This window comes from Cydia pomonella, chromosome 13 (genome assembly GCF_033807575.1).
Source record: "Cydia pomonella isolate Wapato2018A chromosome 13, ilCydPomo1, whole genome shotgun sequence".
Lineage (NCBI taxonomy): Eukaryota > Metazoa > Arthropoda > Insecta > Lepidoptera > Tortricidae > Cydia > Cydia pomonella.
In genome coordinates this window covers 7,333,885-7,346,393 of record NC_084715.1, presented here as the reverse complement: position 1 = coordinate 7,346,393, position 12,509 = coordinate 7,333,885, and the positions used below count along the sequence as shown (strand labels likewise).

The following is a 12,509-nucleotide window of genomic DNA, read 5'->3' as shown; positions in this document are numbered from 1 at the left end:
CCAGAGGCAAAACTGTAATGATAACTGTTCATTTTCTGCCTACACACGCACTGTAAAGAATCTAGATAAAATGCATTTATCTAGATTTTTTACAGTGCGTGTGTAGGCAGAAAGTGTATTGAAACTGTTTTACGTATGTGTCACTTACAAGTGTATTGAAACTGTTTTACGTATGTGTCACTGACTACATTAAAATTTATAAAAATAGTACTAAAACTCATTTTATTGGACTCTCGTACTCATAGCGATTTTGAGCAAATCGCGCATATGGCATAATATACTCTTTAAATATAAGAAAAAGGAATTCCAGGATATACACGTTACCAGCCGGGTAAGGGATGCGTTCATAAAGTTAACTTTTATTTAAGTACTAATTCCATGATACACAATACGAGTACATGTTATTTATTATTCTGTTCCAGTGTTAATTACCCCGTAAAAACTCTTGTTACCTACTAAATGTTCTCTTTTTTATGTCAATTGTACAATTCGCTAAATGATACCGATACCTCTTCAATTAGCTGACCAAGAACGGGTTTAAATCCAGCAAGCTGTACCCGCTACTTTTTCATTACTTACATACATACATACATACCGATCGATACCGAAGGGGTAGGCAGAGACCACGGATTTCCACTTGCTACGATCCTGACATACCTCAAATTTCATTATTTACACAATCAAATTGTTGCACATTGTTGAGATAAATACTTACCTACACCTTGTACCTAAGATGGAGTACTTACCTACCTAATACATATTTGTACCTATGAACTGCTGTAAAAAGTAATGAAATAGACGTATTTTTATTTGTATATTTATTTGTATTTGTAAAAACACTACAAAAAATTACGAGATAAACAGTAATATATCATTATTGTGTATATATTCTGCAAACAATACGGTAGGTAATCATTAGTACCTACGTGTTACATCTGTGAAATGTAATCTATGCGCCAAGGAAAATGGCGTACTTACCACCCGCGAGTGTTTAAAGTGACGTTTCAAAATAATCTAAATGAGCTTAAAACAAGAGTTTTTTCCCAGTAGATTGTTATTATATTGCCGTTATTATGTTTCTTAATATTATTAGAATATATTTTCATAACGCCCAAAGGCTATTTTAATTTGTATTATTTTTTAAATTTTCGTTACATGCATGGCATCTCTCCAGTAGTAGGAGAGGTACTAAATGCAATGTAGGTGCGGAAACATTTTGTTAAAGGTGCCGCCTCTAGTACTATACCTCAATGGTTTAAGAGCAATTCCTAGCTGAGCAACTTTTCAAATCTCGAATTTTTGAAGCTATGTTTCTGTCGCGCTGCGGTGGGCGGGAGCGGGAGCTATCTAAGTGTGAGTGCGCACACACAGACGCGAGACGTGAGCGCTCACTCATTGCGCGCCGTTGCGTCGACATGTTGACGTCGCCCGCGAGCCGGACGGAATTCATCCTGCGCTGCCCGAAGCAAGTTGTTTTTGGTCTCATATCACAGATCTCATATTTTGATCACATAATATTGTTTTTCATTTTTATATTATACTGTATCTATTAATTACCATATAGGTAAAAACTGCAAAAAAGAATGATGTCCCTGCTTCGGTCGTCGTCGTACAGTCAAGTGCAAAAATATGTATCGAAAGAATCTTCTCATAATATGGTACTACGCTCTTATTACACTGGTATAAGATGCTATGAGACATATTTTTGAGTAAGATGTGTACACCCATATTTTTACACTTGACTGTACCTATCCGTGACAGTAAGTTGGGTGTGATCATGGTGTGTTGTGAAATTTTGTAAGTAGGTATAAATATATGGTTAAACTACAATCTATTTTACTTGTAGTACGATGGGGCTAAACTTGGGTGGCCTTATTGAAGAACGTATCGCAATGACAATCTGAGTAAAGTATGTTGGGGTAATGCCGGACAATTTTGGGACCAATTGAGAGAACTCGTGAAAAAACGTTTTTTCAAGATCTCAGCACATGATAGATTCTTGAAGTACGGAGCAAATCGTTAAATAATAACCGTAGATTCGGCCTGAATTTTGGTAATCTTCAATATAGAACGGTTTCAGTTTTGTACCTGTGTAAAGATGAGACATACTTTTTTTAGGGTAACGAGTGTTTTGCCATCAAGGGAGAACATAGGATGGTGAAAAAAAGTTGCTTCTAATGGAAAGAGAATAAGATATCACAAAAAAATAGGTCCGGTTTCTACCCTACTCGAATGTATATAAATTGCAGCCACCAATAATTACAAACTTAAAAGTTGTCATCGAAAGTTTTTAATTCGTATTTTTGAATCCGATCTTAACCCTGATACAAAAATTGGTAAAATTGTGGCTCTCGAATTTTGATACCTATGTCAGAAGGAAATTGTGGCTCTCAAACTTTGATACCTAATATAAGGCAATTTGATATGTAAGCAATGTGCTAAGAAACCTCTTATTGTAAGGTTTACCCGAAGTAATAAAATAAGAAAAACGACTAAAATAATAGATAGGTTTCGAAGTTTTGACAATTTAAGATCTCGTGAACTGTACAGGTTTAGTGAAAGTGTAAATGTATTGTTTATTGAAAGGAATGTACTGGAAAATATTACGTGCTTAAGTAGGAGGGACAAAAATCGAAATAAAAAAATAATCGTGCCCAGTCATTTTTAATGAAGGTCGCCAAAAAAATAAGAATCAAACTTAGAAATCAAAAAGACTAAGTAGTTCTTTAAAAAGGTCAAAGTCACTGAGAGCCCATCTTGAAGTATGGAAAATAAGTAAAATTGCGATTTTATTGGTATAATTTTGAAATTATATATATAGTTGATATACAATCTTTTTTTTTATAAAATGTAAGGATCGTATGTAAAGAGTAAAGTAAATATATAGGAAAAGGGAGCCCTCTTGAAGCATTTTAAGGAAACTAATTTCGAAGCCCTATCTCTTATTTTGTATCCGAAACTAGCTATGTATGTATGCGTGCACATCTACATATGCATCTGTATGTGTAGGTACTTTATTGCAAAAAATTGCTCATTTGCTATCTATTTTACTCGATTTTGTTATAAAATTCAACATGTATCATCATCTCTATACAATATAAATACTCTTTATTGCACACCTCAATAAAAGAAAACAATACAAAAGAAAACAGAAACATAAGCACAGGTAAACAACATGCGGTCTTATCGCTAAAAAGCGATCTCTTCCAGGCTACCTTTGAGTTGCGGAAATTAAAAAAATGACATTGTCCGTACGTAGGTGTACATACACATACAATATACATACATACAAAATAGACTCCCAAAATCTCTTCCTTTTGATTTACCGTCGCGTTGGTAGTGGTACTGGATAAAAATAATGGTATGAAAGTGTGATCAAGAAAACAATAAATGTGATAATTAAGTAGGTCAGTAGGTAAATTGAAGAAAATTTAAAGTTTGACAATCACTGCTGTTTTTTAAATAGGTAAAGATCGGGTTGTTTCTCTCGGATCTTTACCTGGAAGGGTCAAGATCGGATATCGGTCTGCAGCAGTCCTAGGTCTGTTTTGATTGGATAGTTATATAAAAAATATCGAAAAAGAAATTATACATTAAAACAAAAACAGTTTCGTCACAATACGCAAAATAAATTACAGGGCGAAGATCGGATAGAAGAAAAAAATTGCGAAAATATCTTGCTCCCTGTGATTGCGCATAGCACAAGCCCGGCGCCCTGAGCGACGCGGGGACACTGGCAGTGGCAGTCGAGGCGCAATGAAATGGCATCTTACACAATGTTGTCAACATTAAAAAAATAAAGCCAAATTAGGGAGACATGAATGTCCTACGTTCTTCACCCGCATCCGGTATTTACCCAACATACCTACCTTAATCGTTGAACCGCCGCATTTCAAAATGGCCCTTATTTTGATATCGGCTAGCCGTATTGTAATACGGTGGATTATACAATACGACTGCGATACATATATATAAATCCCCTCGTTAATGTAATTTCATTTTTGCTATCTAGTGGCAAACATCAAAGTAGTTATCTTTTACTTGTGACGCACAAGTGTGAGCAATGTAAAATACTATAAGTATTTCTAAACAAAATTGCCTTGTTTTTTGTGATTATACGTAGTAAAAGAAATTGTGATTAATTGATTATTAAATTCGCAAAATGCTGTCGTTTTATTTAAAATAATGAAATAATTAGACCAGAGACGAAAGTACCGGGAAATCCCTGTTAGTATTTCCACCAGTACCGAAAATCCCGGTTCTTTAAAACAGTACCGGTTCTGCAATCCCTAATAAGGATGTTATGCCCATCACTAATCCTTCTGTGTACGTATATTTATAAACTGTCTCCGCCTCCAATTCGTGCGATAAGGACAACTGCAGCTCGGACTAAAATTCACTCGCAAAAAACTCAATAATCGAGGTTTCGCTCTCGACTGTTTCCTCCTCCAAAACGCAACCAATCATTATGAAATTTTGGAAATTGCAAGAGGAAGAAATAATCTATGCCGCTATGTTTTGATTTTTTGGATATTTATTGTCATATTTGTATACTGTGCCTTTTTTTACAGCCAATTCAATTGAGCCGTTTTTGCGATTTTTGAGGCGCTGTAAGTTTCTTCAAAATAAAATAATCCAAAAAAGCAAAACATAGCGGCACAGATATTGATGATATTGATCTTATTTGAAAAAATCATTGCTCTAGGTTCAAAATCCAGGGAGGAAATAGTCGAGAGCGTTTGTATGGAAAAATCACCACTAGGAATTCCTCTTAAACATCGAAACTAGTTACAACTTGAAATCGCGTCGAATGTCTGAGCTTAAGCGGGATAAGTTTAGACGTTTGTGGCAAGGCTATGCTGATTCCTATCGCTTTCAAAATTCAGGCTGCATTTTGGTCTTGATCTGTGGGTGATTTAAACTACTAAACAATTCAACTCAGAGCTCAGGGGCCTACCGAAGATGACAATCGGCGATAGAAACGCCAATCGAAAATTAATAATGTTTAAAAATAGTCACGTTACTTTTCGTAGCATCTGTCATCCTGATTTATTTGGTATTCATTTGGCATTTGTCGATGTACGATTGTCATCTTGGCTAGGTTCTCAGGAACGACATTTGATCTTTACCATCGAGTAAGCATAAAGTGCTCTCTCCATATATCAGTTTTCTTAGCAACCCGCTTATTATTTTCGTAGTCGGCATCTAGTGTCGAGTAGCGGATTTATCAGTACTGCTACTGGATAACAGATGTCGCGACAAACAGAAAGTCTAATGCTGAATAATTTTCAGTTAATATTATAACAGGATCAACCGGAACTTTCAACTCCTTCTGCTTGTAATACTAGTTGTAAATTGTTGAGCAATACATTTATCATCAGTCGCGATACCAGTGAAATCTAGTGTCAACTTGCCTCTAGATCTTTACAGATTGATCTAATTTTTTCATAGGTACTCATAATTCGTGCGGCGCGGCATCTCGCTTACTTACATTTTAGTGAGCGAGTTAAAGAAGAAAGAAAGTTGCAGCAGTCCGTCATAATTGACCCTTGACTTTCAGTTTCGTGTGTGGTGTGTGGGTGCGGCACAGTTCGACGCCTGTCGTCCGCGCGAGCGGGAGGGAGCTATCGTACGTCCTGCTCACCGGCATACTGATGTGCTACCTGGTCACCTTCGCGCTGGTCTTTCGTCCCACGGACATCCTATGCTCCATTCAAAGGTAAATTAGTTGATTATAGTATACCTACCTTATCCATTTAAGTGTCATTGCTCCAAACTGGGGGTTTTTAAACCACTGCCTGAGGGATGAATCCTGCTTGTGAGCCACTACTTTTGCGCCAAGAAGCGGGAAAGACTAAGGCCTACCCGTGACCCTCAGCCAAAATTAACTTTAAACTGAAACTAAAGTTTTATGATATATTTTATAGAAACTATTTTATTTTCAATATATACGTTATGTACTATTACTTGATTTCCTCTTTTATTTTGCCACGAATAAACGCTCTGTACTCTCTACTGTACTTAAAAAAAACATCAAAATAATATTGAAACATGTTTTCGCAAAATGCTTGTCTATGCGGCCAATCCTACTAAAATTTTAAATGCGATAGTAACTGGGTCTGTCTGTCTGTGACCTATTCACGCGTAAACCACTGAATCAATTTAGATGAAATTTGGTGTGAAGACATTATTACACAAATTGACTGAGTCCCCCAGTAAGCTCAATAAGGCTTGTGTTGTGTTGTATATATATATATATATATATATATATATATAATATCTAAATATTTATAAATACTTAAATACATAGAAAACACCCATGACTGAGGAACAAATATCCATGCTCATCACACGAATAAATACCCTTACCAGGATTTGAACCCGGGACCATCAGCTTCATAGGCAGGGTCACTACCCACTAGGCTAGACTTGTCGTCAAATATAGGAGTTTTTATCAATCGTCATCATCATCATCATCCCACTCAGACGCAGTAGGCTCAAAAGCTAGTACGCTTATAAATTAATAATTGGTACTCGTACCTACATATCAAACATCGCTAAAAATACGACTTTTTTTAATTTTTTATACAGATTTTCCCCTTACCAAAAATGCTTCTATGAAACGTTGCAACAATTCAATTACCTAAACTCAATTACCTAGTTTATCTAAAATAGCAGTTATCGATATAACTACCCAATCCGCCATCACCAATCTCATTGAACCAAACCAACGCCGCAGTAAAGATACTAAGTCCGCCGGACGGGACCAAAACCACTTTAAACTTTCCCTCGCCATCTACAAGTTTAAATCGAATTATGAATTGGTTATTTACTTAATTTCTGGTGTAATAAAGTTGGAGTAAACATGGGCTTTACTGGGATACAAAGGCACTTTAAAATAAAATGTTCCCCTAGGAAAAAAAGACAGCTGAATTGTGAAATAGGGAACCTTTTTTGACAGGTTTTTAGCGTAAAATAGGGATTCTATTAATTATTTTTTGATTACTTGATTGTAAATTTATAATTTTTTGACGAAAATAACCGTAACAGATTACTTATAACCGATTATCGGTTATTTTTCGGGCATAACCCTAACCGAAACCGGTTATGAAGTTTGGCCGGTTATTGCATTCCCTACACTGTACCGCCACCTGATGATAATGTAGGTACCCGAGATCCATCTTTGAGATCATTATTTTGAGAGCCAGGCGTTCGAACTCTTAGCTTCCGATTTGGAAAAAAAACCGTTTATTTCAGAAATAAGTCTTTCGGGGTTAATGCAAGTAATACTTAAAACTAAACTTATAATTAAGTAATATATTCATCAGACCATTTATCACGATTTTTGCGTTGTCGCACGGGACTCCGTATGTCAAGTGCGACTTCAAATATGTAGTCGCATGTCACGCAAAACGCACAACAACGCAAGTCATGTATGCGGTCACGTATGGTACTCGTAAACACCCCTGTAACGGACATGGCGCCAATAATGAAATGTAAACAACTAATCCTCTAAAATTATTTAACATCAGTTTTTAAACAGATTGAAGATTACCTAGCTTCTCATTTATAATCTTTTACATACTAATATCATATCTACGAGAAAATTCACTTCACAATTTTAGAAATTAATCACACTTTCAACTCTTATGTGAAAACATTGTGGTATGCAAAAAAGTTGACACTCTTTGTTTTATTATGTATCTTTTTTGTATCGTTATTTTTGGTTTTGAAATGTTATCTCTTTATTATCAGTTCCGTTGTATACTTGTAGATTTTGTACCAGATCCTATGATAAAATAGGTATAATGTTTTCTCCGGGGTGAGAGCCTGGTGATCTGTAATACAGGTACCTACCTAGTTCAGACTCCAGTCTCTCACAAAGGATCATAACGTCATCTCTTGTTTCATAATCCTATTGTGAAATTGTTACAAATCCTTTTTGAGCTGATAAATAAACATTTTTATTATTTATTTATTTATTATTATTATTTAAAACACTGGCAAGACTAGGGAATGCTAACCGGTTAACTGGTTAACCGGTTACCCGGTAATTTGACCAATATTACAGTCGGTAAAATACCGGTAATTTCTAGCCGTAACCGGGAATTTACCGAACGTTGTATAGGCAAATAAAAATGTAACAACCTGTTGAATTAGCCTATCTATGTCTTCGTACTTACAAAAAAAAAACAATTACTACGGTTTACGATTACGAAGAGACACTTAAAATACATACTTTTCTGCATCTTATGATCTCGTCGGAGTAGGAACTAGGAAGCAATGTTTTGTGACAAATGAGTGGTCGCTAATCCCTTTCCCTTTCCCTTCTCGCCACCCCTACCCGACCCGCCTTACTATGTTCAGTGTCCTTTGTTTTAGTCTGTAGTGTCCGACAAGTGTGGAATGCAAAAGAACATTTTCTACCGCTGGTTACTTGTGTTCAAGATATCGTTCACGAATGTCTAAGCAACGTTCTAATGAATCGCCTAGATATTTAACAAACGCAATTATTTTATATATAATTAACAGAATGATCTGATGATGACATGTTCCTGATTCCAACTCCTATCTTAAGAGCCCGGTAACGATTTTAGAGCAAAAAATTTTAATTGATAGATTTAGTCGTTGGAATTGTACACCTTTTGTTACGTAATATCTAAATAACAAGTATTGGTTTCTATTAGCACGTTTTTTCATCTTGCCTTTTAATAATGAGGTCGCAAGCGTGCGTCCACGGTAATAGGTGACGAGAAGGGATAGTTTTTAAAAATTCATATAAATTATGGTAGTAAATTATACAAAATGATGTATAAGAACAGTTTCAGCAAATGTTGTAGATTGTTTAAGTATCAAAATTACGTTGAAATTAAGTCAATTTTCAGAGTAATTGTCACTTGTTTTGAAGTAATTTCTGAAGAAAATTGATTTCGTCTAACTTTCATTTACACTACTTCAAATTTATAGTAACAAAAATGTAGTTTATTAAAGTTGAAGTACAAGATATGTGTAATACAAAATTACCATTTTTAGCAGTCCAAACTTAAAGAAATTTACAAATAAGATCGACAAAATCACTGCTTTTCGCGCGTTTACCTAAACGTCCATCAGAAAAAAAATCATTACTAATTAAGTGAGTCTGTTTTAAAAAAAATATTGATTATAATGAAAGATAACAAGACGTGCTAAAAGAAACCAGTACTTGTTATTTTTAATAGTTAACAAAAGGTGTACAATTTCATGCGCTTAATCTATCAATTTGACATTTTTGCGACTAAAATCGATAACGGCCTCTTGCGGCCGGCCTGCAATTTTAAAGTAACTAGTGTTAAAATGATATGAAACTAATCTTGTAGTTAAAATTGTTTTTTCTTATATTTACTAGATTTTAATGAATGTTAATTACGATTTTAGTTACTTTAATAACAATATTATATTGATAGATGTGTAAATGCAAACTTGTATGACATTTAAATGACGACTGTCACTCTTTAGTTATAATTTTTGTTACCCTTTGATTACTGCGATTTTTAAAGAAATAAGAAAGTTTGATGTTGCTTATTTAATGTACAAGTTCATTTCGCTTTGAAATGATACATGTTTGATTTTTTATTTAATATGATTAGGAAATATATCTTGTTTAATGTTTATAGTTTATTTTCATTATTTTGTTTTGTCGATGTTTCTATAACGTGCTGTTGATTACTTTTAAAGGTTACTGACGAAAATAAGGACACAATCAATAATAATGCAAAATCAATGTTTTTTATTTCATAAACGAATAACCGGTAATTTACCGGTTAACCGGTTAGTGGGACCTCGAGTCGGTAAATTACCGGTAATGAAAAACGCCCGGTTATTGCATTCCCTAGGCAAGACTGACCGTAAACAAGTCATAGAGCGGCTTAAGGTTTATATTCCATTAGTTTTGGTCTTTTAGAAATGGTGCCATACTGTTCATGATTGGAAAAAAAAATCTTAATCTGTTAATTATGTTGAATTGAAATTGCAATATAAATATCAAAAACATAAAAGACGAATAGGACATTCACATTTTAAAGCGCAATCTCGCAAAGCAGTGGAAATTTTACAGGCATCAGTGAAATATCCAAAATGCTTCAAATATTATCTTAATATATTACCTTTAGATTCCAAAAAACTACAAGAACCATACTGTTCTACCTCAGAGTTGGTCAGAGAGCGCCCTAAGTGGCGGAGCGGTCTAGGCATCTGCCACGGATGCAGAGGACGCTGGATCGATTACAACCCTGGGCACTGGATGCCTTGGTCACATTTTCTGTCGTATATGACATATATTTCAGTTTATAATTTATATAGTAGGGTTTATACTTGAAAGAACATATATTTTAATATTCTCCTAAAATAATTGATTTTGTTTCCTAACAGATTCCAAACATTTGGTGCGGCTGATAATCAAGATTACCCACTTAACGTGCTAAAAGCAATTCCCGCTACTAATACATACATATGAAGGCATTAACACGTATGCTTTAGAATGCGAATAGGTAACATGTTCCGACTCTGTGCTTGAATACGTAAATAATGTGACATTGCAACGGAAAACGGGGATTACCATATACAGGCTGACTTTATAGTAATGATACTAATGATACAACTGTAGGAATTTTATAATTTGAATTAGTGTCTAACTAGACACTAATTCAAATTATAAAATTCCTTGAAGTTTTTTTTTTTCATTATTGACGCGTTAAGCTTGTTTACCAGTTATTTGTTTAGCTCTAGGAACGTTTTTTACGCCTGTTATGTTATTTATTTCTATCGAGCGAAAGTCAAAAACTGGGGATTCGAATCGATAGAGACCCTCGAGAAAGGCCTTAACATTGCTGATAAAATTTTTGGCAACGATTTTTCAAAAACTGCGCTTTCTGAACCTACTGCACCTTAATGTTTATTATTGTCGAACCTATTTGAATTATACTTGTTCCATACATTTATAGATACATCAGTTTAAAGTACTGTCAATAAATCGTACGATATTATATATAAATTCCAACGGTTCGCCAACACAAACATCACGCGGTACGGCCGCTCTGCTCACCGGTCTAACATCGACTGACTGTAACTGTCAGTGACGTTACCATGACGTAAGCGCTCGAGAATACACTACAATCATATACTCAACATTTTTCAAATATATTACACTCAGGTACATATTTACACGAACTCTTGTATGCTGTGTTGTAAAGTAACCTGAGTTTACAGTACAGTTACAGTTTCTTTATACGTTTTTTCCGTTTCTTTATACTTTATACGTTCAGTACGGCCGCTCTGCTCGCCGGTCTAATATCGACTGACTGCAACTGTCAGACCTGTCAGTGACGGTACCATGACGTAAGCGCTCGAGAATACATTACAATCATATACTCAAATTTTTTTCAAAAATATTACACACATGTACATATTTACACGAACTCTTGTATGCTGTGTTGTAAAGTAACCTGAGTTTACAGTACAGTTACAGTTTCTTTATATCTACCCACAAAAATAGTATCATGCAAAATCCACTATTATTTTCAATCGAATGATACAATTTGTGTGGGCAGATATTAAGAAATGGACAGGTCAATCTCATTTTAAGTTTTGTCCCTATTCACCCCACAGCCGTCCCTATTCACTCCGGTTGACGGTACTACTTTGTCATATTCAGATGCCAAAACGATCGAGTTTATAAGACGTTTCCTGTCACTGGTATATTGATGAATACACACTGTATCTCCCCATAATGTTGGCTATACATCTTCGTAATGGAAAAAAGTTATAATACCTGTCAACCGAATATAACATATTTTAGGCCTTTGGCTATAAATTTGCCGCTGTCAAGTAAGCAATATATTTTATAAGAAAGAAATAATGATATATGAACTAGCTACTTACCCTTTTAAATGTGGCTTAACGAAGTGATAGAATAAGGAAAGTTAACTTCGGTTAACTTAGATTTTTATTGTAGGTAGGTTCTTTATAGCAACACTATGTACTTATATTTTTATAGGTTAACTAGCTGTTGCCCGCGACTTCGTACGCGTGAATTTTTATGTTGGTTATCGTATAATCTGCATGAGCATATCACTTGGGCAATAAATTGTGCAGCAAAAGGAAGCAGCACGTGATATTTGCCTTTCACAATGTCCTTGTATTTCTACGCAGTTTCACCCAAAAAATATCGATCGCAATATAAACTTTCAACCCTTTTTTAACCCCTTTAAGGGATGAATTTTCAAAAACGCTGAATTCAGTTTTCATGCTTTTTAATAATATACCTTTTCACGATGTTTCAAGTTCCTAGCTTAAATAGTAGATTGTATCACGAGGGAGCAAAATGACATATTCACGGCGAGGGCGTACATTGCGTCCTGAACGAATCGAAGGATTCTAAAATGGAATCCTGAGCGTAGTGAGGGATTCAAGTATTCACAACCAAGGTGGAAATATTTTTTCTACCATGTGACATATTGCTTTTCACATCACCT

At 35.0% G+C, this 12,509-nt stretch overlaps 1 protein-coding gene across 1 annotated transcript in view; it reads left to right on the top strand.

The window, feature by feature from the left end:
* The window catches only part of LOC133524076 (metabotropic glutamate receptor 2-like), a 302,673-nt gene that overhangs the window by 275,436 nt on the left and 14,728 nt on the right, over window positions 1-12,509 (top strand). The window contains exon 12 of the mRNA XM_061859884.1: window positions 5,561-5,719. Coding sequence (XP_061715868.1) covers window positions 5,561-5,719 — 159 coding nt within the window. The remainder of the gene's footprint in view (window positions 1-5,560; window positions 5,720-12,509) is intronic.